We start from the raw sequence: 27179 nt of genomic DNA, 5'->3' as shown, positions 1-27179 counted from the left end.
GCTCCACGTTCTGCTGAATCTAAACACTTGTCATTCACAATTTTATATATATATGTTCAATCTGCTTTTTGCATGTGCTTTAATGCTTTTTTATCATATTTTAGTCATCTTAAAGGTCCACTGGTTGAGAAAGACTAACACATTGGGCTATGTTTAAAGGTTTTTAAATTCTGCATATTTTCCATCAAATCACAGCAGAAAATGTGAAGTGATGCATGCCGATTCCTTCTAGGTCTGATAGTCGGAACGTTTTATTGTATGTCCCGCCTCCCTTTGATGTATTTGCCTTTCCAGCCCCTCCGTTACAGGATCTTTAAACCACGCTGCTGGTTTTTCTAGTGAAATCTGCCAACGTAGGATTTCATATAAACTGATGCAAAACTGTAGACATTAAACGTAACAGGTTTTTAATGTCTGTCTTGTACATTCTCCCCTGTCATTGATCTTTCGAGATGTAAAAAAACGGATCCGGCTTCCTTTCGTTGAAAATGTTACTGATCTTAAAATGCACGATTCATCAAAGCACATTATTATAATAAAAAACATTTGTTTACATAATCTTTCTTTTTATGTTTTCTGGAAAGTATGCAGCATCAGAGGCATCTATCATTCAGAAACAGAGTGACTTTTATTTCCCTCTTCCCAATAGTTGAACTCGGAGGCTCAGGTGGAGTATGGGAACCGCATTATGGGTAATGATATCAGACATTTTATTACCCACAATAATACCAGCGCAGAGCTTATAAGAGCAGCTGAAGAGACAGATTGAAGCAGTCTTTCTCAATGAGTAAGTTCACACCGAGGTCGAGTATCTGAGCGTCAGGAGAGACTGAAAGTGGCTCATGCCGCCTCCTCTGGCATCTATTACTGGTTAACCCCCCTGCAAAGACCCAGCATGCATCAGACAGGTTCTCTTCCCCCTCACTTTAGGAATATTCTGTCATCAAGCCTCCAGCTCATCACCACACCCCCATTCATCATCTCCCCTGCTGTCTCTCTATCAGACGCAGACTTTATCTGACTTTAAATTCAGCTGTTCAATTATTCCTTATAATCTGTTCACTTTGTAGCTCTAATGTCTCTAAGTTTGGAGAAGTGCTGACAATCGGTGACTTTGTAGAATAATGAAGTTGTCAATGCCGGATGTTATGCTTCATGTCACTTGAGTTTTAAAGGAACAGTTCACTTTTTCTTATTACTCACCTTCACGTTGTTCCAAACACCTGGACTAATGTTTAAAAGTTTAGTCACTTAAAGGGAAAGTTCACCAAAAAATGCATCATTTACTCACACTCATGTCGTTTCAAACATGTATTAGTTTGTTTGCAGAGATATTTTTAAAGGATTTTGGTAACCAAAAAGACGCTGGTCCCCATTGACGTCTATTGTATGGATACAAAACCATATGGAGACGTTTTTCAAAATATCTTCTTTTTTGTTCCATTGAGGAAAGAATCATAAACAGGTTTTGAATACATGAGGGTGTATAAATACTATTTCTGTGTACTATTATTTTATGTGAAATGTTTCTCTTCATCCTACAATGCTTTTGATCTGAAGGCGTATGCTTAAATGTCTGAACGTAGTTTAGAAGACTAAAATCTAATTCTGTTATCATTAGATCACAAAACTAAACTTGTATTTGATACAAAATGTGCTACTTTATTCTCTTTAGACTTTGAATGAAGGATGAACAAAAAGCAGCCAGTAAAAGTCTAGAATATATGGTAACTCCATCAATACTGTTTAAAAAAGAATTAAATGCCAAGTGATGAGATTTCAGCCAATTCTGGACACAGGGTGAAAAACTGAAGATGGCAAAATGTTGTATATAAAGATTTGTTTCTAGTCACAACATAAATCTTGATTTCCATTGTTCCATACAGTGGGTCTGGAGTTGATTTGAGATGTTTAGAAGAACGTTCTTACTGATCTCCTTTCCATTATAAAAGATTCAGTATTCCTGTTGAACTTTTTCATCCCTGCCTAGGAGAATGTTGACATTGGCTCTCAGCATCATTACAGGACACAGGGAGGTGAGATGATCTTAGACGGCCTCGTAAATCTTATTATATCACCGTCTAGTGTTGCCGTGGAGGTCACAGGGTCAAATGCCTTGTCTGAGCAAACATGTCAACGTTTTGGATGTTTAGCTGAGGATGGGAGACTAACCTCCTGCTTTTCATCCATAATGTTTCATAACCATGTACAAGTTACAAACACGTTTGTTGTTGGGTTTACAGGGATAGTGGAAAGAATGTTAAGTGTTTTCAAAATGTGTACAACCTCATAGTTGTGTCATGCCCAAATCACAACAGTTATTTGTGGGGAGGAGTTTCCCCTCTTTATCTTTTCCCCATCCTGAAACTTTCTGTCCCATAATTTCAGGAGCAGTCCTGACTTGTAGGATCTGCCTAGGAATCATAAAAATATCTCTACCTGTCTGCCAGGGATTGCGTTCCTTCTAGTGCACAGGATTCTGAATTCAGTTGTTCTGGAGACTGTGACATAAGAAGTTGATCGTGGACAGAGAGAGAAACCAGGACAGCATGTCAGGGACAGTAAAGAGAGTTTTGGGGAGGAGGTGGTATTACTACAGACTGTTTGGTCCAGCCAGACACAGACAATGGTCACGAAGTCGCTTCCGCATCACTAACAAGGGTGAATTCATTTTATTTGTTTTTTATTTAACGCAGAGTTATAGAACGTGTCTGATGATTGTGACTCAATATTTTGCACAATTTATCTAGAGCACTTGGTTGAATGACTTGAGTTTATAAGGAGAATGGAGTGTGCTGTATTTGATGGCACACGAGCGTCCAGGTTTCAAATGTTCTCCTGATTTGTGTGGTTCATGGTCTTTTTTATTATGATGATGCTCATTGACATGATGTTGCATCCATATTGGGATGACTGAATGTTGTGACCTATTATTAAAATGTCCTTAGAAATAAAAGCAAATAAACTATGGATGTATTTTTTTCATAGTACCAATACAGTTTTGTTAAATTTGTAGTGTTGTGTAGTATTGTTAAGGCGGATTCTCAACCCTTTTGTCGTTTGATGGATCAATGTGAATACGATTATGGAATGTCAGTGTTTGTTGATGTTTGTTGGATCAGTGTTAATTCACCTTTAAATTGATATAAACCCAATCCATGTCCACACCACAGAAGTTCTTTTTTAAAGGGATATTTCAAAAAATTCTGTTATGAATTATCAAGTTGTTCCAAACATGTATCAATTTCTTTGTTCGGTGGAATTCAAAAGGAAGATATTTGGAAGTATGTGTCACTTCTGTGGCACCATCTACTGCCATAGTAGGAAAAGTTGTTGTATAATTTTTTAGTTTTTTGTTTTGTTCTGCGGTGAAGATATTTGATATCAGATAAGATATTTTGAGGAATTTAGGAAAGCAAACATTTCTGGAGCACTTTTGTAATTGGTATTCAATGGTGCCACAGAACTGTCAGTGCCATTCTTCAAAATATCTTTCTATCTGTTCAACCAAACAAAGAAATGTATACAGGTTTGGAGCAACTAGAGGTTGAGTAATTCATGACAGAATTACATTTTTGTATACACCATCCCTTTAACTTTTTGCATCTTTTTTTAATAAGGAGCATGTATTTCTCAGGATTTGTCGCTTCTCGATTCATGTGTTTATCTCTCTTCGTGTTTCTTTGTCTCATTTGGTCTGACGTGAAGGAGTGATTCACTTTAGTTTGATCAAAATACCTGTTGCGGTTGACATTTTATTCCATCACACCTACTAGCACTTTTTTAAATGAAGATAAACTAAATTAAATTAAGTAATATTTAGAATTAAAAAATTAATTTATTTAATGAATTTACTGTGACTCAACCTTGCCATGCAAATTAATAATTCGTTTTCCAATCTTTAAAGAAAACCAGCTTGAAAGGTTGCTCTGTGACTGTCTAAAAATATTTTGCAACTTGTTTTTTAAATGGTTTAAAATACACAAAAGCCAAAATATCCTTTTCATGTAAGCAGTTTATATAGAAAAGTTATATTCTGAGTTGAAATGACTACAGCTTCGCTTTAAGCCAGCCTGAAGCAGAAAGAACGTGTTTTGTCGAACACTATAGCAAAGTCATACTGCAGGAAAAATATCTCCCCATTTCCCTGCAGCTCTTGTGTTTGCCTGCTACAACTGAATTCATAAACAAGTATTTTTGTTTTCTTTTTGTGGTGAAGTGAAGCTTCTAGAGTAACTACAGCCTCCAGGGGCCTTTCCTCTGAATACCTGCTCTGATTAATACAAGTAAGGATTTATACTGTGTTTTTGTATATCTGTGTGGGAGCAAGAGAGAGAGACGGAGTTCTAGCAATACTGAGGAAACTGCCACCTCCCCTTTAACTCAGGTTTGAACATAGCAAGACACTACTTCCTTGAACAATTTGTACTATTTTGTCCTTGATTTCTTCTCTCTGCTAAGGTAAGCATCGCTTTTATTACTGCTTACACTTAGGGTCAGGGATTTGTTTTTAACTTTAAGTTAGAAAGTTAGAAACATTATAGTCTATGAATATGCATGACATCTCAAATAAAGAAACAAATGATTAGTTTAAGGTGAGTCTTCTGGAAATCATGGCCTGTTCTGGGGTGCACTTTTTTCTGCAGAAATCCTGTATCGTTTCAGTTTTACTCGGAAACAGCACGATGCTCAGATTTGCGAAATGTCTCGCTGTGAGTGACACTGTGAGTTTGGGCAGCTGGTGCGATTGATAAAGGCCTGCTGAGGAAGTTTCGGAGATGAAAGGTACTGTTGGGTTGGCAGACACGAGATAATGGCTGACGTGAGAGATCTGCAGTCTGTCAGGGCCTTACCTGAACTCATCAGCCGAAGACCAAAGAAGTTCTGTGAGTTGACATATCCAGAACCTCCAGAGACAGATGCACTCAAGAGTTCGGCTCTGTGTCTGTTTCACAGAACAAAGATAACGTATGCAGGGATTGACGCCGCATTTACAGTCTACTGTACGTACTTGCAACCGTCAGTGTCATAAAATATTCCTGTCTAAAAGTTGTGCAGTTGTTTTACAGATTTCATAGAACTCGAATATTGTTCAAATACCTGTCTGGATCCAGGCACACAGATGCCACTAGGGATGGGGGGACATGACGCCCTCAGATACATAGTGACCCAATCCGTCCACCTCACTGTCCCTACGAAAGGCGACAAACATCAGTAGCCAGCTACGACTCCTGACCTCGCCCCCTGGTCCTATGATGAGCTGTTAGCTGCCTCGGTTGTGCCTGTAGTAGCGGTAACCATAGCGATCAAATGCCATCATCTATGACTGAGCTGGTGATTTTTCTGGCCTGAAAGAAAAGGCCGGCATAACTGCCACATAAAGTCAATGAAGAGACAAAAAACTTTTTTTTTTCAAAAACCAAACAATGAAAGTATCCCATGCCTTTACCAGATGTGGCAGATGTGTGTTGTTATTTATCTGTATAGCTAATCTTTTGCATTCAGCAAACACAGTAAAACGTGGTGAACATCACTATTCAATTAGGTGGGTGGACAGAATTACAGAATGAACACAAAAAGAATGGTTGGTTAAATCAAGCAATTTATCGTCTGGAATATTTACCAAATATTTACTCTAATGTATATTTATACTAAATGAACAACCTGATAGTCTACATGAATCCACCAATGCATAAATGTTCCTCTATTCAAAGCAGTCGTGCTTATGTTATCTATTTTGCTTTTACAACTCCCGAAAGCATTGCAGCTAAGGAAACAGAAATACATTGTGGCCTTGGCCTTCATCTAACTAAACCGAGCACCCTGTAAAGATTCATTGTGTCCTGCTGTGACAAGTCGAGCCAGACGTGAGAAAAGGAACATGCATTTAGATTAAGAGAAAATGAGACGGATCTGTGAGTTATAGCCCCGCTTGAATGCTAAATGAGACTGTAGCACTTCTTTGTAATTTTCAGGAATGACACAGTCCTCTGTTAGATAAGATGGAGGACGACGGGACCACAGCACAGCCGTCTCGCACACGCCTGGGTCATGTATCTTGTTCAGTGTTGATTAATAGGGCCGCTAGCGTTCAGCATTTGTGGTGTATTGTAAGGTCTCTGGTGAGTGAGTGACCCCCTAGCCTTCACAACATATGGGGTTGAATTGATTATCTTACACACAATGTTGCTTGCTTGTTTGTTCTTATTAGTCGAGAATGTTTTCTTTTTTCATTTCGAGCAGGAAGCAAGATTTATCAAAATTACTGAAATATTTCAAACCTTCTTGTTGTGATGAGCACATTGAAATGGTTTGCAATTACTGAATGTTTTCTATACTTCAAAATGTGTTGTATAGTAAGTTTAAAGTTGATGTAGATAGTAAATAGATCGTATTGAAAAGAAAAAGTTTTTTCGCATTTTTAAAATGACAGATTTGATTTTCTTTTTTTTCAGCATTAAATCATAGTTTTAACTTTTAGTGGTTCTTTTCCCAGAAAGAATCTTCGTTGGTTATTTTCACATCACCAATAAATTGTATTATAATTTAAATAAATTGTATTGCATATCACAATATTTAGCTAATTATGTGTCTAATATTATTTCAAGATTTATTTATTTTCATATCATTTCTTAATTTTTTTCCAGATACTAATCATAGTTACTTGCACTAAAACAGTCATAACTTGTTTTGCTCGACCATCCTAACTCCACATCCAGACAGTAACATGAAAAATATAAGCATTTAAAGGATTTTTGAAGGCTGCTTGGTTACTATTTTTGTGTCAATGTCTCCCTGTCTATTATAAAATCTCACTGATCTGAAATCTTGCTTGACATAACCAAATTTGCATACAGTATAACAGATGAACAACAACAGCTGGCTTCATTGCCGTAACCAGTTAATGAGTCCTCTGCTGTGATCTTTCTTCTCTATCTTGTAAGTACAGCGAGAACATTTCCACAGCAACACGTACGCTCAACTTCTGTTGTCTTGGCAGCATGTTTGTTCAGAACAAATATCAGCAGAGCGGTCAAGAGTTCAGACTCGGCTCTCAAGCTTCCTCCAGCCCCTCGAGTTGTGCTCTCAATATGAAAGCGTTTTACTGTCTCGACTCTTCACAAGCACTTGGCTCTGAGTGGAGGATTGTGGGAGCCGGCTCCAAATTGCTGTTTGATGGTTTTCTATTTGCCTGCATTTTATCTGTCGTGAGCAAGCAGTTTAGTGATGAAATAATAGCAGAATCGATTAGCAGTTTGTGGGTTGTAATGGCGTTGTTTATCATTCAGAGCAAAATGTGCTTTTTTTGTTTGTAGTAACTACAACCAGTGGAGTATGTTGAGTAAAAGCGAGGATTACATTTTTTGTGATATATGCCCAGCATGTTTTCACTACTTTGATACATAGGATCCAGTAACAGATTGCTTAGGTTTGTCATGAAGGCAAGGTAACAGACAACTTGAAATCGAAGATGACCTTGTTTCATTTCTTAAAGGTCCCTTGTGTACATTTTTTGGAGGATCTGTTGACAGAAATGCAATATAATTTTAAATACCTATGTTTTCAGAGATGTATAAATACCTTACACAATAGCACATTGTGTTTTTAGTACCTTAGAATGAGCTATTTTGATCTACATACCCCACACGTCCCCTTGCATGGAATTCACCATGCTTCTACTGCAGCCCTAAACGGACAAACTGATCTACAGAATGTGTTTCCTAAATATGTTATCTCCTTTGACAATGAATAGAAAATGTGACGATATCTTACTTCTCGCTCACATTACAAGCGACAAAGCAACATGATCCCATTCATTTCAATGGAGAGCCGGCGACTTCAGGCGACACGAGCAGTCGCAACCGGTGGTGACCGGATGGGCGTGTCTAGCGAAGCAAAAAAATTGAGAAATCTTCAACTTCATGCAAATGAAGAGCGATTTTCAGAAGCGACAGCCAATAGATTAGATTAGATTAGATTAGATTCAACTTTATTGTCATTACACATATACAAGTACAGTGTAACGAAATGTAGTTTAGGTCTAACCAGAAGTGCAATTAGCAAGTGCAGGATATACAGTGTTAATAAATACAGAATACAATATTAGGAAAATACTATACAGTGGGCATGTACTATGAAAAAAAAAAACTAAGATGGTAGAGCTAATGTGATCTGTGGATGTCGTCACTCTTGCAGCGAGTGACTGTGGTGACTTGCAGCGACAAAGTCGCTTATAATCTGAACGCATCATTAGGTCTTTTTTTGCCACCGTAATGCATCGGGAGAGAGAGGGGTGGAGTGAGCCATTGCTTGCAATTTGCAACTTCACCGCTAGATGTCGCTAAATTTCATAGATTTCAAACTAAGAATGTCATAGAAAGACAAACGTTACAGATTGCAGTTTCAGGCGAAGATTAGTAAACTTAAGGAAATGCCATCAAACATGATTTATGTACTTTCTTTTCAAATTTACATGAACTGATCTGTCAAGCTTGCAGTACATAACATGCTTTACTTATAATGTTTTGCTTACTAACAAACAAACTTCATTGCCTGTAACACCTGTGTGTATATCTTTGTTTACAAACACTACATTTAGGCCACAGATCATGATCTTGCTGAACATATGCATCAGTATGTTGTGGTATCAACAGTATAAGCAAAAGCCTGCGTTTGAGATTTCCCTCCCATGCTTTCCAATCTGTTCATCTTTTCAGCGGCAAGTGATGAAATTACTAACACACCCACACGCTCACGCACAGACTGAATTTTCATATGTCGATGCCTCTGCAGGGTGGTTAATCATTCATCCTCCATGTTGTCAGATCACGTCTGCTTTTGCTTAGCCAAGACTATACGATGACTCAGGACCGGATCTGAGCCGACGTCCTCTAATCTGCAGGCTGCTTGAGTAGTGATTGATTTCTCTGATGCTCTTTGTAGAAGTAGATGCACGCACACGAGAGCAAGCATGCCGGAGTTGGTTAATAAGGGGAACGGTTCGCCCCCAAACCCTGAGTCAATGTGATCCTCTCTGCAGAACGGGAGGCTTTCTAATTCAACCCATTCAGGCACAGATAGGTGTAGGGACCAAAAATAGGGTTCCAGATCTTGTTAGCGATGCCTCCTTCCGAATGAAAACCAGCGAAGCACGGAAACCTTTCCTGCCCTTTTTTTATTTTGAAATGATCCGAACGGTGCAAAGAGAGAGGCGGTGGGATGCGTTTCATAGATCTTGTCTTTCAGGTTGGCTGAGTTGACTTTCTCATTTGTTTCCCACACAAACACTTGTTCTCTCCGTCTCTCCATCAATCGGGCAGACAGAGATATGGGCGCGCGGTGAATGCCAAGCGTCTGACAGCCTGATTCAGGCAGAAATTCAGCCATCTGGCTATGAATAAATCGTGTGACTGACACAGTGAAGCTATCACAGAAACAGAATATCATTGAAACCTGGGGTTGGCTTTTTGGTTTGAAGCAATGTTTGCAGGAAATCTCTCACTTTAGAGTTCATTTGGTTTTACCAAAGTATCCAAGATGGCTTATCCAAAATCAGCAACTCTTATAATACTTTATTCTTTAAAATATGAAAGTGTAGATCTGACAAAAAACTGCCCTCTTTAAATGTACACGACATGAATCTAGTCTATATGCTAATGGTTACTCTTTCTCTCTCCTCTTTAGAGTCACACACTGACAGGGTGGGCCGGAGACGCAGCATGCCCGGCGGTACCATGGACAAAACGGTGGGCGCCATGGATGCAGATTCGTCGACTCCTTTTAAAGTCACGGTACGCATTTATGACGTCACAGAAATACATTTAAATTTCTCACACAGCTTAAAGTTGCCAATTATTGCCAATTCACAAGCTCTACATTTAGCTGATCTAGCCGGCCATCTATTATAAGTGTATGTTTATTCTAGTGTATTTCAAACTAATGCTTTTTAATTTCTTAATCTTTCATCTCCAAATGGAATCAAATTTTTCAAAACATTTTTTATTTTCTTTCTTTGTCATTCTGGGTTTTGGATGAAGACACATAATATAATTTGTGTTAACTTAATGCAACATTACAGTGCTTTGTCCATGTTCCTTTTAAAAAACATTTCAGATGTCCTGTGTGAGAAAGTTGATAAATGAGGTATTTATTTCTAACAAGCATCTTTACAACACAAAGTCAGGTTCTATTTGTTCTGGATAACTGCAATCGGGTGACACTCCTAGCTTTTATTGACTCTTATATCTAGAACTCTGTTTAGCGAGATAAGAAGAGCAAAGGGCACTCGAAAGCACTTGTCGGCTAACTCTCGACTGAAGTTGCAGTCGGTTAATCCCACCAGTTGTTGTTAGTCGAGTAACGCAGGTGTCATCACACAGCCTGATGATAGACGGCAGGTTGTCAGTGTATTCCTTCGCCACCCAGCACGTATCCCGCCTGGGGCGAGAATCACCTCTCCTAATGTCTCTCTTCACAGATAAGTGAGCAACCCGGTCAAGGCTATTTGTGACGCCCGGGGTCAGCCTTTGAGGAGTGAAGGATTACTCGACCTGATAGAGTACAGTTATTGGTTTACAGAACTGAATGCTGGGAGGAGATGCGATCAGTCCTGCCTGATGTAAATGAGACAGATGGGAAGGGAATATTGATGCGGTTAACTGGGATGTTAAAAAGCCGCGGGCGCAGCTGGCATTGCCAGTTTGTTCCTGTGCTTGCTTCATGCCCTCTTGAGAAGGGCGGTGCTATCCCCTCATGTCACTCACACTTGATGAGGTATGAGGTACAATTTCTCAAATTACGTACTGCTGTCGTCTAACTAGACATACAACACATTTAGGAATGTTTACCATGGTGACAGAAGCCTATCCAGATCATTGTTATTTGATGAGTGGGACTAGAACTAATGATTAATTTGACAATTGGTTTATTTTAATATGAGTTTAAAGTTTTTCTTTTTAATGTATATATATAACCTACACTCACCTAAAGGATTATTAGGAACACCATACTAATACTGTGTTTGACCCCCTATCGCCTTCAGAACTGCCTTAATTCTACGTGGCATTGATTCAACAAGGTGCTGAAAGCATTCTTTAGAAATGTTGGCCCATATTGATAGGATAGCATCTTGCAGTTGATGGAGATTTGTGGGATGCACGAAGCTCCCGTTCCACCACATCCCAAAGGTGCTCTATTGGGTTGAGATCTAGTGACTGTGGAGGCCATTTTAGTATTAACAATAGTGATCGGATAAATCGGAGCAAATACTGTAGCATACACTAGTGTCTAGGAATTGTATTTAAGTTTACTGTATTAAATAATACTAAATTACATCGGAATATTTTTCACATTGGAACTAATTCAAATGTACAACGTATTTAATGTTTACAGCAATGTTTTTAAAGAGAAATGTTAACTAAAACGGCCAGTATGTGTGGGCAATTTATTGCTGAGTCAGTGAATCAATCATCCAATTCGTTCAAAGCTATTTTATCGTCTTGATGAACTCACGAAATCATATCTAGTCCGAGTCGTTCAAAACACAGATTAATTTAGGAGAAAAGCACAGAAAAAAAGGCTGATGTATGGCCCGATTTACATTCCGCGTCTAAGGGCCAATTCACATTTCGCGTCTTTTCTGTGTGCATATTCTTTATTTTAAATGTAGACGCAGGGCATACACGCGCAAAAAGGGGGCGACGCGGTACATTTTTCTAGACACGTCGACACTGCATCGAGATGGAAATAGTTCAACTTCTCAGAGTACCGCGCCACACCGCGGGTCATTTGAAGAGAGAAAGTGGCACGTTTTGAATCGGGCCTACAACCGCATGAAAAAAACGTGCCGCGCCGTGTGTCTACATTTAAAATAACCAATATGCAAAAGAGGGGAAACGTGAATCGGGTTGTGTTCAAATGAACGTTAAGGCGCATATCTAACATCAAGTCTAAACTACACAACAAGACTTTTGCTCAGATTTTCAGTCTGGACTTGTTGCAGAAAGTATGTGCCAGTCTGCAGATTTTATCATTTAGTGTGTTTCTATCTGAAACTTTCAAAAAGTCTGTAAATGTGTGATGTCTAGTTTTTTTTTAAATCTCTTCAGATTTTAAAAGTCTTGTAGTGTATTCCAGCCATTAGCCTACTAACGGTAATAAAACAATAGAGCGGCATCGCGATGCTATCGAAGCACCGGTACAGCGTGCAACCCTGTAATCTTACTTTCATTCAGTACTGTTGTCCATAATTCCCCTAAAGACGTGTTGTATTTCCATTAACACCATTCCTTCACTACTGTTTACCCCAACTAGAAACCTCAGATAAACAGTTATTTCCATGTTTGCCGCTCACCCACATGGTTTAATTACAGTGCTAACCTAATGACAGGATCTGTTAACTGAATAGGCACAGAATGACTCCGTGTTTGTAAGCACGTTTGAACGTGAACGCCCCTCGTGCATGTCAATGAGTTGTGTGTTTGTTTGAGTCCTGCCGGGCCAGGAGTGAGTCCCGCTGTCTCCTGCAATCTGATGCGCCTCGCGCAAGCCTGCCTAACCGGGATCTGTGTTAATTGAACAGGATCCAGAGCTTGTCGGAGCAGAAGGAGGAAGGGCAAAATTAAGACCCCCGTACTGTGCGGACTACTTTGAGAACCCTGGGAGACGTTCGATACCTCGCGATCGTTAGGAGCCCAGGGTTACAGATTTTCCCACAGGCACCGGCTGTCTCGCAGAGGAAGCAGCTTTATACCGCGGACTCCTCTGTGTTACGGCTCAGGCTAGACTGTCTGGCTGCGATCAGAACTGATAATGATATTAGATGTATTGTTTCACCAGATGCTTCAGGCTTTTAGCGAAGGCTGGAGCTAGGAGACTGGTTGGTTGTCTGATAATGGACGTTATGCTTAGTGCATTCATTGAAGAATTCATGCTCTTGGCACAAAAAACGTTGTTTTCAGAGTTATAACAAGGTCTTGATAGGTAGACATCTGGAAGACTTGGCATAAGGGGCCTCTTGAGTTATAGTCAACTTAAATGAGATGTCTTCCAGGAATGTTTATCTTGTAACCTTGGTACATTGGCACGATAAGGGCGAGAACTTGATGCTTTCATTCCACCGGTTGTGGCAGGATTGACTTGTTGCTTGTCAAGACACAACTGCAGGGAGCAAAGCATGCTTAACCCCTTCAAGGGTCCTATAAGGAGGAGAAATGTTGAAACAAAGATATTTCATAAACCACGATTTGATTAGCTCTTTTTGAGACAATGATTTAAAAAACTATGAAGTAAAATGTAAGGATAGAAATCCAAGGATGATGATCCTTATGTAAGGGACCCCCATCCTCAAATTTAAAAGGCATTTTTATGCACTTAAATAATAAATATTATAAATATGAGTTAATGTAAAATGTATTATTTCACAATAAAATTATAATAGTTTCTATTAAGTATATGTTTTTCTTGGCACTAAACAGTAGCAATATATTGTATTGTTTTTATATATATTTTATATTATGATTGTAAATATGGATAATATATATATATATATATATATGTGCATATTATAAGTTATAATTTTAATAATATAATACATTTCTATAATAAAATCATTAAAATATAATATGTAACGACAGATTACTTTTTTTAATTGTATATATATAAAATAAATAATTATTTGAATTAAAATAATATATATTTTGTATTTACTCATAATTTCATTTTAATTTGTCTTCTTAAATTAAATGTAATATTTTTAATATATATTAATAACCAAAATATACTTATAGCCCTAGTATATTTTTTTATTATAATTAATCAATGACATAAAGAATACATTGCAGTTTGGTATTTTAATCACATTTTTACTTGGATCTAATGTACCCTTTTAATTTTAATCTTACTCTTTACAAAAAAAAATAGAAGTTATTCTTAAGACTTTTCTGCTGACCCCTATCACTCCTGTGTGGCCCCATGGATGCCCTTGGACCCCAGTTTGAAAACCCCTGCTCTAGTATTCCTTACAATGCTGTCTATGTAGGTAGTGCACTAGAATTTGAAACAGCGACCAAGATTTTCTCTGCCACTAGGCCCGGTGTGACTAGCAGTTCCTTTAGAGCAGGTCATGACAGAGCTTAACCTTCTGCTTTCTCACAAGGTAAAGTCCAGGACAAATTCAGACAGGGCTCAGATCCATGTGCATCGGCCTCAGAACGTTTCACGCTGTGTCTGGTGTTGTCAGCTCATACAAACAGACAGGCACACAATTAAAGCTGTCAGACATAAACTGGCAGACTCGGACACAAGAGGGCAGAGAGAGGCCAGGCATAAAGATTGCAGGGTAAGAGGTTGAAGAGGGGGGAGATGAGAGGCTGGTGGTGAATGCAGCATCAGCACCTAAGCATTACAAGAATTCAGTCCATGAACACAATAGACATACAATTATTTGAGGACCTTCAGACTTTTGGCGGCTGACAGATTTTTTTAGACAAGATGGCAACAAAAATGCATGTTAGGCTGGTCGGGGATGGAATGGTGTGTTATTAGAGAGAAAAAGGACCACTGCGGATATTGGGAAAATATAAAACTTCATCCTGGTTTGCCAGAAACATCAATATTTTAATGCTTTTGTCCAATTAGGATGGATTATTAAATGTGTTACATAACACATATTTTCTTATTGTAATTTCATTATCATCAAGCAGTTTGTTTCTTATGCAAACTGTGAAGTTTACTGTGAAAATTACCTTTGATCTTCAGTAAAATGTATCTTTAGTTAAACTTAAAATTCTGTATTTATTTTAGCTGCATATTAGGAATGAGAGGTACGATTGTCATTAAGTTGAATTTCTAAATTATTTATGTAAATCAATTATGTTTTTACGGTGTGGTTGAAATGTCACACTGACGTACCAAATGTCAAACAAGAAATTCTTAAATTGATGTACATTTTTCAATACTGTCATTACAAAATTAAGTGGGAAATATATCAAATTTAATACAAAATGCATAACAAAAATTTTCTCAAATGGACCCAAAATTTTAAACTCCACTGTATAATTCACTATTTTTTAATGTGTTTTGTGATACATCCTGGTCACATGACCTTTATGAGGCCACACCCAGATATTAACCCACTCCTACCTCAGTAGATCCCAGTTCTTTCCAAATCTGTTCATGTCCTCGCAAGTGATAATAAATATAATATCATTAAAATAAATATATACATATCCCGTTATTTGAACATTGCATGTATGCGGCAAAGCTTGTTTTATACAACTGATTGTTTTTCAGGGATTTTTAGAATTGCAGAATCTTTCTGAACCAAATGATAAACGATATGCAAATGTACGATAAAAGCATCTCTTTTTGTAGTTTCATAAAATACTCCAGCTTTGTTTCTTGAGTTGATCTGAGGCGTCATTGATCCAGACCGCGGCTGCAGCCTGTAGTTGCATGTCTGCTCCAAACAACAGTATCATCAAACAGCTCTCTTCCTTCACCCTCACTCGCTCCATGAATAATTCCACTTGGAACGTAAACAAATGGCAAATGTTATGCGGAGGATGCATCCAAAAATGGGGAGCTGGAACATTTTGATTACTCTTGAGAGGAAAGATATGTTTGGAAAAGATGATATACAACTCACCTCACATGCACTATAGGTTCGGCACATCTCTTTTAAATAAGTCTCGGTTGGCAAAAGATGTTTACAACTTGCAATACTTATGTAGAAATTAACTTTGAGACTAATTATATGATTATATAATTTTTGCCTGTATGGTAAATTTATTTGTATTTTAATTGAAGGTCCACAGTATTTTTGTTGTTTCTAAAATGTACACACAGAATTTTTGCCAGATAAGGCTTCAAAAATAATAGTAATAAACTTATTCATTTACAATTTAATTTTATGTATATTTTATATATGTGAAGATAATTTTTTTTATTTTAGTTTTTAATTTGTGTCTATTTTGCTGTCATTGTATTGTACAATTAGCATTATATCAGCAGCCCTGCTTTCTAGATGTGAACATAAGCAATTTACATGCACAAAAAACATAATTTGATCCTTACCGAATAGTAACAATGCATTTCACTTAGGTGTGAGAATAAGGAACGTTGCAACTTTTCCTACTAGTGCAGTTTTATTGTCTCAGTTGTAATATAATATGGGTATGATAATGGCCATGATTTTTATTAATTATTGAGATGGGAGAACAGTGCATTTAATGCAAAGCTGCACCAGATAACGGTCTTTGTACATAAAACATAAAAAAAATGTACATAAAAAAGAAACAAGTCACATATTAGAATTTATTTTAAAAAAAATTACACGCAAAACGTGTGACCATTTCTCAATTTCCCTGTCGTTCCTGTCTCAAGAGCTTGTGAACCTTGTTAAAAAACCTTCTAAGTATTCCAGCACACCAGCATCCCATTGTGAAAACCAGCAGCCAAAATACAACATATGTTGGTGCCTCTTTTGGCCTTTGTGTTTGTTCCCATTGCTCTCCTGATTATTATTTGTGCCACAACAACCATTAAGTAATTTAAATTCAATCAGCCCTTCATTCGTGCAGGAGATCTCCATTCACCTCCCGACCACCACCCTCCAGTAAATCTATCTATTGCCCTCATCCCCTTTGTCCTCTGATTTAGTCAAATATCTCACGTCAGACAGACGTTGGTCTCTCAAGAATAATTCAGGTCCTTTTAATCTCGTCCTAATCTTTACAGCCTCTCGAAAGCACCAGCTCAGCTCTTCTTCCACACAGTTGCAGTGCACCAGTATTTTCCCCCTTTTCATGCCAGCCAACAGTTTCCATGGTAACAGCGGCTTTGAGGGGAGTATCACATCAGCGGGGCTTCTTCAGCCCATCGCGCCGTGAGCAGATGTGTGCGCCACGCCAATCGCACAGCTATGCGCTGCTCAACCGAACGCTACGGCTGAGATGAGAGGGAGACGGCAAACCCACCGATTAAAAACACAGCTCTGATTTTTATATGCAGACGTGTAGACATGACTGTCTCGTGAAATTTGGTGAGTGTAATATTTTCCTCTGGTCTTGTTTTCCTCTCAGGGCTTCTTAAGCCGCAAATTGAAGGGGTCTATTAAACGCACGAAAAGCCAACCGAAGCTCGACCGGCACAGCAGCTTCAGGAACATCCTACCGGGCTTCAAGAGCGCGGAGAATGACAGGTACGGTACAGTCAACACGTAGATCTGTGCATGTGTGCGTTTGTTTTGTATGTGCGCTGTCTTTTGTTTGTGTGAACATGTGAAAGCCGCTGCTTTGAAATCTGTGCAGCTTAGAGCATTTATGTCGATGTTATATACTTTGTTTTGAGCAATTCATGTGTAAAAATATGTGGCCTGGTTGATCACGCATGCTCTAAAATCCCAACATGTGGTGCTGATGGGGGTTCGAACACTAACCCGAATGCAATTTACTTTTATTTTGACTTTACCTGCACTGTTTATCGTTTACATGAATATTTTAATCGAGTTGTTCATGTGTAACAAATAACTACAGGGAAGCATCTTGTTTTACAGCTCACGTTTTTCCTTAAATCACTTATCAGGTTGTTCTCCGAGTGTTTAGCATCTCTATTCGTCTCTATTAGGATTGTTTAGAGTCACTTATTGCAGTGCTGAAATATCTGAGTCATCTTTCCCCCCAATGAATTGGGATCACGGAGTGAAGAAGCCTATTGGATTAGTCTGAGGATAAATGGTTTGGCTGCCGTCTAATTTGCGAGAGATTGCTTGTGAAATATTCAGCCGACTAAAGTTGTTCGGGCTGTCGAGAGAAGAAATATAAGGCACCAGGGTTCTGGGTCTGTATGTTGTTTTGAGGGCAGCCTTGAATAAAGCATGGAGCGAAATGTATATTGTTGTATTCTCTATTAACTTTCATAATGCTTGTAATGTGCTTTTTTAAAGGGACAGTCCACCCTAAAATGACAATTCTGTCTTCGTTTACTCAGCCTCCAGCTGTTCCAAATCTGATAAAAGATTTTGAAGCTTGACAGCTCCGGTCCCATTTCCCTTGATTAAATGGGATGAAAAGTGATCTTAAATCAAGAATGAATCTTTGTATGTCTTTTTTTTTAGGTTTTGTATCATGCAAAATAAAGAGATACAGGTTTGCGCAACATTGGAAGGAGTTGGACCGTTTGCATTTTGGGGTGAACTCTCCCTTTAAATTTTCCCTTTAAACAATCAACCAAATCCACACATGAATAAGTGAACTGTTTACTGGGTACTTTGAAGGTTTTGTCTTGGTTTCTCCCATTCCCCTGTCATTTCGGTCCGTGTTTGTAAAAGTATTCCCATTTCCCATAAACAATCTCAAGAGTACATTTTCTGACATGGGAATTTGTTGAGTCAAACAAATTGGCTATGCCAAAGATTTCCTCTAAGCTCAACGGCAGTCTTGCGTCTGTTGCTGTGGTGTTAGCAGAAAAATGGCCTTGGTTATCCAGAGATGTTATGCCTCATTAGACCAGCTTATTATCCTGGGAGAGGGACCATCAACTTCATGGCAGTAAGGTGTGACACACAATTTTTTTTTCAAATGCAGCAGCCGTACCGCCTTTCACAGTCGGTTGTGGGTCATTTCTCCTGATTGTTCAGCTTGCCTTTACCTGAAGGTTGCCCAAGTCCAATAGTTCAGATAAGGTCTTTCAACTTACTTATATTTTACAGCATCTCACTGGAGGTTTTGGTGTTGCTAATGGTGCTGAAATTGCAGGCTTCCAGCCTAATGGGCTTTGCGTTACAGACTCTGTTCTCCAGTCCCAGGTTTAGATGTCAAAAAGACAAGACATTGGATTGAATCATTGCATTGAATAGCAGCACCTTCCGCCTGCAGAAAGCAGTGTTGGGAACAGCGATGCCCAGCATCAGAGAAGAAGCTGTGGTTTTGTGCATTATGGACTCCATTACTGTGCATATTTGACCTTTTCAGCGATAACTCTATAAATGCTTCCATTTAGATATCTGATGTCCTTTTATGTGAAGAATAAGCTCTTAAGCATCTAACTGGCCTCTCTGAAGGGTTTATTGATAAGCTGAAACGTATAAACAGGACGTGGTAAGTTGATTTGCTTCATAGAGGAAGTGCTGAAATGTTTTACATGACCTATTGGCTCCTTTATTTTTTTCAATTTGGGAGTGCTTTTTGATAACTTTCATTCCTAAGACACTTACATATAAATGTCAGAAAAATACTCGATAAACCTTTGAATATGAAAGTTTGTATATAAAAAAAGAATTGATGGGGTGTTATGCATTACTGGTAATAATGTTTGTGAATGGTATTTATAGAAAGTTATAAATTGCCCTTATAGGGATAGTTCACCCAAAATGGAAAGTTTTGATTTGCTCAACCTCATTTCATTTCAAACCTGTATGTCTTTTTTAATCTGCAGAACACTAAAGAAGATATTTTGAAGAATGCTGGTAACCAAAAAACATTGGCCCCCATTGACTTCCATTATAAGGACACAAAACCAGATGTTACTTAGAATTACTTGTATATATTTACAGGTTTTGAATGACATTAGGGGGCTTATCAATAATGACAGAATTGTCATGTTTGGCAGAAACATCCCTTTTATCACAGATAGACAGATCAAACAGAGACACTATAAGACTTTGACATTACATTCAGCCTCATAATATCCCTTTACATTGTGGCCTTTAGAAAGCTTTCCTTTAGCTCAGTGGTAAGAGCATTAGGTTAACAATGCAAGGTTGTGGGTTCAATCCCAGTCGCTTTGGATAAAAGTGTCTGCCAAATGCCTAAATTTAAATGTTAAGGACATTTGGCTAAAACTATTGATTTTTTCATCCTTTTCTCCAACTACCATTTTCTGTAGAACAACAGCAGTGAGATCTCTTTATCTGGTGTAATTGAACGAGAAATAAAGCGTGTCATTTGGGTGTTGTGATGAATAGGGCTATTCAAAACAGGGCCCGTTTTCGGTAGCACTTTATTTTACAGTCCTGTTTCCCATGTACATACTGTGTACTTATTACAGTAAATGTTATAACTGAGTAACAACTAGGTACTAACCCGGAACCGACCCCTAAACCTAAACTTATACCGTGTAGTAACCTTAAACTGCCCAGTGCTTTCTTAGGTAAGTAGGCTGGAACTACACCACAGGATCTATCACGTACTGTAAAATAAAGTGGAACTCCATTTTCTTTTCCTCGCTGCCTAACACTTCTGTGTTTTTACTAAAGATATTATTCCTGAAGCATTGCAGTTCATGACATAAGATGTAACAACAACTTTAGCTTTATCTAAAAATAACGGCCTTGCTTGAAACACTGTACTACGTTTACATCCACAGTAACTGGACATAGTGAGGTTTCCATGTCACCCTTCCCTCTTGCTTTCAGCTTTTTTGTCTTGTCCCAATTAATTACAGGCCTGAGAGCTGTGTAACGGACAGATTGCACGGCTATACCGCACTCCGTTCATATCAAGAGACATACTCGCCCAGGGCGTGCCAGTGCTGTTGTCTACACCCTACGTCACAGATAACTGCCTCCGTTTCTCTCCATGTGTGTGTGCTAGTGTGTTTCTGACAAAGGTCGTCATCAAAAGCTGTTATGTTGTATGATTTATTTAGTGACCTGTAGAGTGCGATGCAGATCTTCTTGTGGTCGCTACTGATGTGTGAAATCTCTGATAGCCTATCCCAATGAGCACACACCCCACATAACAGCTCACAGCAATATATCTATTGCTAGTGTAGTCATTACATTCTGGAATGTAGATTTTAAGGAAAAATGCAGTTTTGAACTATGAATTTATAGAACCACAGCTAAAGAAAACAGCTTTAATGTTTTGTGTGACAACTAGCCCCGGTCATCTTTCTAATAGCACATCCGTGGACTTTGCTTTCATAAAGAGCTTTGCTTTTCATCAAGCTAATCTCTTTAGTAATACATGACCGAGTTGTCACTTTTGATTCATGTTGATCAAATACATCCTGAAATCCACTGTCCCTTAGCATGTATTGTCCCATGAGATGGGGGAAGGGTTCTGGAGGCGAGTGCTGGATGATGCTGTGGTGTGAAGACGTGATGTGAGATCTCTGTGTAAATTATCCTCATTAAATGCAAACCCGCATCCCTCACAAAGAAACTCCCATGGTAGTACTGCACGTTCGCGCTTCGATCAGTACGTCGGTCCTTCTCGTTCTGTCTTCGCCTTCTCTCTCTAACAACACTCCATCTATCTGTCAGGCTCTCTATCCCCTCTATTTTCTTTATTGCGTTCTTGTGTATGTACTTCACATTAACCTGCACCGTATTTCTGCTTTTGACCCTCGAGCAGCCTCAAATATCAGCTTTGAGCATGACCCATTCAGAGCATTACTGTGATTGGTCATGGACGGAAGAAGAGCTTTCACTGCCTATTTAAATGATGGTTATGTTTTTCCATGCAAGACAAAGGCTTTATTTCTCAAGGACTTCATTTAAAAGTAAACTAAGTCAGCTTTCTGGGTTATTTACCTTGGTAGTTCTATGGATATTGATGCTTAGCGGTTCTTTTATGGCTTAAATGTTGTTATGAACCTTTTTCTGGTTTTCAAAGGGCTATGGTGCATGGTTTGTTAATCTTAGAAGTAGCATGGATTCAGGATGTTTACTTGCATACATATTGAGCATCCATTTTTTCTCTTTCTGAAATCGCTTATTGATGTTAATATCACTAGTGTTCATTTAAAACCTGTCTGCCATTGGTCAGACAAACACATCAGTCCGCCTCAAACTCATACTACAATGACTAAAGGCGATGATTAATCTATCTGGTGAGTATTTTAGCAGTTCTGTGTTGCGTAATCTTTTCGCTTTGACCGGCTGGTTCAATGACATGGTTTATTGATTATTTTCCTCGTCTTCATTTCCTTCTCATTGTAAATGCTTGCCATGGTACGTTCTATAGATCGAGCTTTCCAGTGATAAACGTTGATGACATTGTGTCGTAGGAAGTGATGTTTGACATCTTCATGGACAAGGAAGGTCACCCGTGTCTGTCCCTCAATTCGTTATTCTGAGCAATCGCCGAATCTCATTGTTATGATGTGAAGTGATACTAGAGCTAAAGGACAGAATAACCTTCTTGATAAAATATTGTTTGGCTGAACAGCTTCTGAATTTTAATTCAAAGGAGTATAGCTGGAATTAAACTCAAATAGTGGTATAGGGTCAGAACAGGTTCAGATCAGACCTCAGATCTATTAACGGTCCACAACCACTGACATTATTTTGTCTTGTTTTAACATAGCCCGATTTATTCATTTTTATATTAATTTTAGATACAGTTTTGGCATGCTTTTGTCATTTCATTATTTAAATCCTGCTGTGAATTTCTGTCATGTTAACAGTATATTTCACACAGTTTAAAGTATTTTTAATATACTGCTAGATGACATGATTCATGTAATTAAAACATCTTTATAAGATAAATTATAGTAAGTGATTTAACAAAGATCTTTAAACTGTTGCCCCACAGATAATGAACAAGCCTTTTATCTGGTTTGAATCACAACATTCAATTTGCAATGTTATTTTGACACTCAGAATGCTGTTATTATTAGACGAGTAAAGGGTCTTTTTAAAACGACAGTGACCTAAGCAGATCGATTTAGTCCAGCAGACATTTTATGTCCAATTTACATCCAAATCCAGGAGTACAACAGAGATGGGAACAGTTTGAACTCAGATTCACCTGATTCTCTCTGCTCATTGTTTGGTGGATGATGCATTGCTGGGTGAGCGATCAGAAGTCACATAACTACCTGTCATTAAATCGCTGTCACTCACGGCTTGTCTACATCTCATAGATCCTGTCATGACAGCCTGTCAACTTGTTGAATATCCCATGCTCATATTTGATGGTTTGCCAATATTTTATTCAGCTATAGAATGTGAGATATTAGATATGGCCAAAAACACATAAGCCAAACGTTGTCATTCAAGTTGGTAGTCTTTTTTTTAAGGAAGCATAACAGGTTGACCAGACATCCCCGTTTCCGGAGACAATAAATGTTTTAGAGGACTGTCCTTGGTAATTTTCCTGTTTTTTACTCTGCATTTACGACATCCTGCAAAGTGAAATGTACTATAGTAACATACACTTTAAAAACGATGGGTTGTTTTCAACCCAGTGTTAGGTCAAAAATGGACATTCGAATACATTTTTGGTTGTTTCAACCAAACCATTTTAGACCCAATGCTGTGGGTCATAAAACACAAAAAAATATCACTTTACCCAAGTTTCCTTGAGACTGTAATGTTGAGAATTTTTCTTTGGTCTGAATGTTGGCTTTTTAAAGGTTTGTGTTTTACAAAAAGTCTTAGCAGTTTGGATTTTGTTTTACTCAACAGTGTTACGTATTTTCCGCTTCTTAAGTTTTATGATGTATTTTTTATTTTAGGACAATAATAAAAAAATATATATATCGATCAGCCACTAAATTACCCCTGGTTTCCATATAAAAAATCTGTTCACTTCAGAGAATAAGCAAATGAATATCATTGTCCGAGGATTGCGTTACGTTTTCCTAAATTCAGCGATCTGTGAATATTTGAATGCAGACATGCACTTCAGAGTTTTAGCTAACAAGCTCAAAGCACACTTAGTGTGTAACAGTGTATGGCGGATTCACTGGGGTTCATGGATCAATGACAGATCAAATTATCGGATAAGCCTCTGCTATAACAATACGCAGTAATCTCTTACCCAGCACTTCTGGCCACCCCTGTTGTTTCTGTATTCTACCGACGCCACTTTAATTTCAGCCCCGTAAATTGCCACACTTGCATGTGCACAAAATTGGCATTCCCTTTCAGGGCTCAGTGCATCTCACTCTTACAGAGATGCTCGGACAGGCTCTTTGTCTTTTTTGTTGAAACTTTATTTTGCATTTAAAGCGATTCCTCATACCTCTGTGAGGTACGCTTTCATTATCGACACTTTGTTTGTCAAACAGTCCTATTGAGATGCGAGTCGCTGTGTACACAATGTGCGCATTTTGCGTTGTTGGCTCTCAAAACATCTTGAGCAGTCGACTTCACTTAATGGCAAGGTAATTTGTGTCGACAACTTGCAGTCTATGGAGGGAAATTACCAATGAAATTGCTCCGGTTATGAAAGCAGTCAGTCAGTCGCAGGGTACAAAAGGCCATTTTTATCCTCACAGGTTGCCATAGCAACAAAGACCAATATAAGGTGGGATGCAAGAAGCCTGTACATGTGTTTTAATGAACATAAACATTCGCTAACTTTGAGTGTATGGTTAAGTTCTAAAACCTGTGGCGCCAATCTAACATCCTTCATGGGTTACGGTTTGCTGTGACTATGACGAATGAAGCTCCTGACTTTGTCTTCCAACACGTCTATAATTAACATGGCAGTTTGAAACTCTTCATTGTCCTTGTGGGATGTTAGCATAGCTACTGGAAACTAGGTCAATATCATGCATCATAATTCTAGCCTGTAAGCAAGATCATGTGAAAAGGGGGGCGGTTTATGGTTGTGCGTCTGTTCAGTGGTCTGTATTTGTAACTAAGAGAGGAGGAGAATATTATTTTTGCTGGGGGAATGTATTCTAGGCTGCATATTAACCTCTAAATTAACCTCTGAAGGGAATCACTCAAAACTTCTGTCACCATTTCCCTCATGCTCAAACCTGCAATATGTATTTTTGAAGAAATAAAAAATATACATATCATAACATTTATATAAATTACATTCAATACTTTTATTTAAGGTCCAGTGTTGATATTTGATGGCATCTAGTGGTGAGGTTGTGAATTGCAACCAACGGCTCACTCCACTCCTCCCTTTTGAAGCACTACAGTGTCTGACACAGAACTAAAATGTCCCTACGTTTTCGAGAGATGGGTCTCGTTCCACTTTCAAACGAAATATGAATGCAACACGGACCAAAGCAAAAACAGGAACTGATAACAATATACAACCCGAAAATCAAGAGATTTGGTAAAATAAAAGTTGTGTTTATTAGATCTGCGATTGCGCATGTAACGGAGGAATTCCTGGTGCCGTTTTGAATGCTTCCAACACTTCATGAGGTCTTTGCAAGTAACCGGCTTGCTATTACCCGCATATGAGCAGTCATACACTAAGCATGTATAACCCAGTGCACAGCATTGTTTTAGATGTCCGGTAAGTTCTGTTTCAAAATATAAATCATAAAATCTGTCCAATTACGTTGTGACTTTACACGTAAGCTGTTAGGTTTGATATCTTTAGGTTCGCTGTTAAAATGGCAGTCTGAACACTTAGCGAACCAGGACTCAATTATTTTTTTATTATTTGGTCCGGACCAAAAGAACCGAACTACAAATATAAACGCACCCTAAATAAGTTTTAACTTGTGACAGCAACTCGTGATCAAAATTTTAATTAATAAGTTAAAACGACTTAACGACTTAAATCCTCTGAGGCTTTGCGATGAATATATAATTCAGTATCCCCAATAATTCCTGGTTTACAGCTAATTTTGAGTAACTGAGAGTTGTTTTAAGTGGAAATCCCCCCTCTGAATACACATGCAACGGAGATCTTCAGAAGCGGATGGTTGCCAAGCAACACAGGCTCAGCAACACACAAACGCAGTGGTGCAATAATGTTGACGTAACGATGTCACAAAGGCGTATGTTTGTTGAGTATTTACAACAGCATTGAATGTTGTTTAATCAATCATAATCAAGGATTTATTGGTTTAAGTTTTTAATTGTCATTAACCATTTTTAATTCACAGATTAAGATTTTTTGCATTTAAGTGTTCATTGCGACTGTTTTTTGTAATGAAATAGCAGAGCCGTTATGTGATGGATATGAGAGACAGCTATAACCACATCTGCATTATTGCATTCACAATTATTTTTAGTCTGCGGACAATGTAGTGGATGAGCAGGGAAAGCAAAGCAACCTCCTTCTGCTTTAATACTCATGGGAGCATATGTTTGAAAAGTCCTTTCTGAGGAATACAAATTATTATTAAAAATCTACCACAACTCCATAAGACAGGCACCATTAGCTGAAGCTACCAGATGACAAGTAATTGCTTGTAGTTTTCTCACACCTGTACATAAAGTTTAAAGAGTGACGGTGGAAAATGAATCACAGGCTTGCTGTAGGGGGAAGCCTTGCGGAGTAGAGAGCGGATGTAGCATATGTCATGAATTTATTTGACGAGTGACTTGCGTTATGCGTTGTGTTATGTTAAAGGTTGAGTTTGTGGGCTCGTGGTAGGAAATTGATCCCTCCCTTGCTCCACTCATTGTGCATTCCTTTTGAATATTTTGTCGTCTGATGAATTCTGTTTTGGAAATGTGTCTGTAATTCAGTGTCCTGCGCCCACGCGGAGAGTAGTCTGTCATATCACGCCTCTGTTTCCAGCTTGTGACAAAGACATGACCTCATTGTTTCAGCCCTGAAGTACATGGAACCGACTTTTGTTTCTCACCGGAAAGCCAGAAAGCTTTTTAATGCCAGAAAGCATTGATGAAGGTCTAAATGGGTTTGTTCTTTTTAGCTGCATTTGAAAACCTTTTGAAACAAGAACTCTCGATATCGCATTCATAGACTTAACATACCTAATGGACCTTTACAAACCTTTTCATCTGAATAGATGTTTATTAATGGATGTATAGAGTCTTTTCTGCGCTGGAGTAAATCTATGATAGCACAGGCCTATTTTGTCTCAAAATACGCTGTATTATGCGAAGGACATAAAACGTACAAAGAGTAAGATAAGAAGAGCTCTTAACAAATTTGTAATTTGTCTTTTTGACATGTTTGTGTTGACAGAGGCCATTATTATAAGCCTAAAGTCATAAAGTATGTGTTATATTTGCATTTTTAGAGAATAAAATGATTTAACCTATCCAAAGGTTTGAGATCATATTGAAAATTGGGATTGAAAATTGGGTGTTTAGATAAACACAAATGTTTAGTTACATAATTTGTAATTTAATTTAATTAGAAAAGCAGACAAAGCATTTTCGTTAGTGGTCTCAGATTTTTTAAACCCCCCACTGTATGTTGCTAATTTATCTTTTTTTTGAGAATGAGATAAGCAGTAATTAAATGGAATCAGTGTTGTAAGCTCATAACACTAATAGT

General features: G+C 38.2%; 1 protein-coding gene across 5 annotated transcripts in view; it reads left to right on the top strand.

The window, feature by feature from the left end:
- Window positions 1–27179, top strand: part of dab2ipa (DAB2 interacting protein a) — a 77263-nt gene that overhangs the window by 16639 nt on the left and 33445 nt on the right. For 4 of the 5 annotated variants that reach the window (XM_056772964.1, XM_056772963.1, XM_056772966.1 and 1 more), the window contains 2 exons: window positions 9685–9791; window positions 17082–17200. In XM_056772964.1, the coding sequence (XP_056628942.1) occupies window positions 9685–9791; window positions 17082–17200 (226 nt within the window). Of the gene's footprint in view, window positions 1–2494; window positions 2662–9684; window positions 9792–17081; window positions 17201–27179 lie in introns of those variants that run through there. The other variant, XM_056772965.1, reaches the window with a different exon arrangement.

This window comes from Triplophysa dalaica, chromosome 18 (genome assembly GCF_015846415.1).
Source record: "Triplophysa dalaica isolate WHDGS20190420 chromosome 18, ASM1584641v1, whole genome shotgun sequence".
Taxonomy (NCBI): Eukaryota; Metazoa; Chordata; class Actinopteri; order Cypriniformes; family Nemacheilidae; genus Triplophysa; species Triplophysa dalaica.
This window is presented reverse-complemented; position numbering and strand designations above follow the sequence as displayed.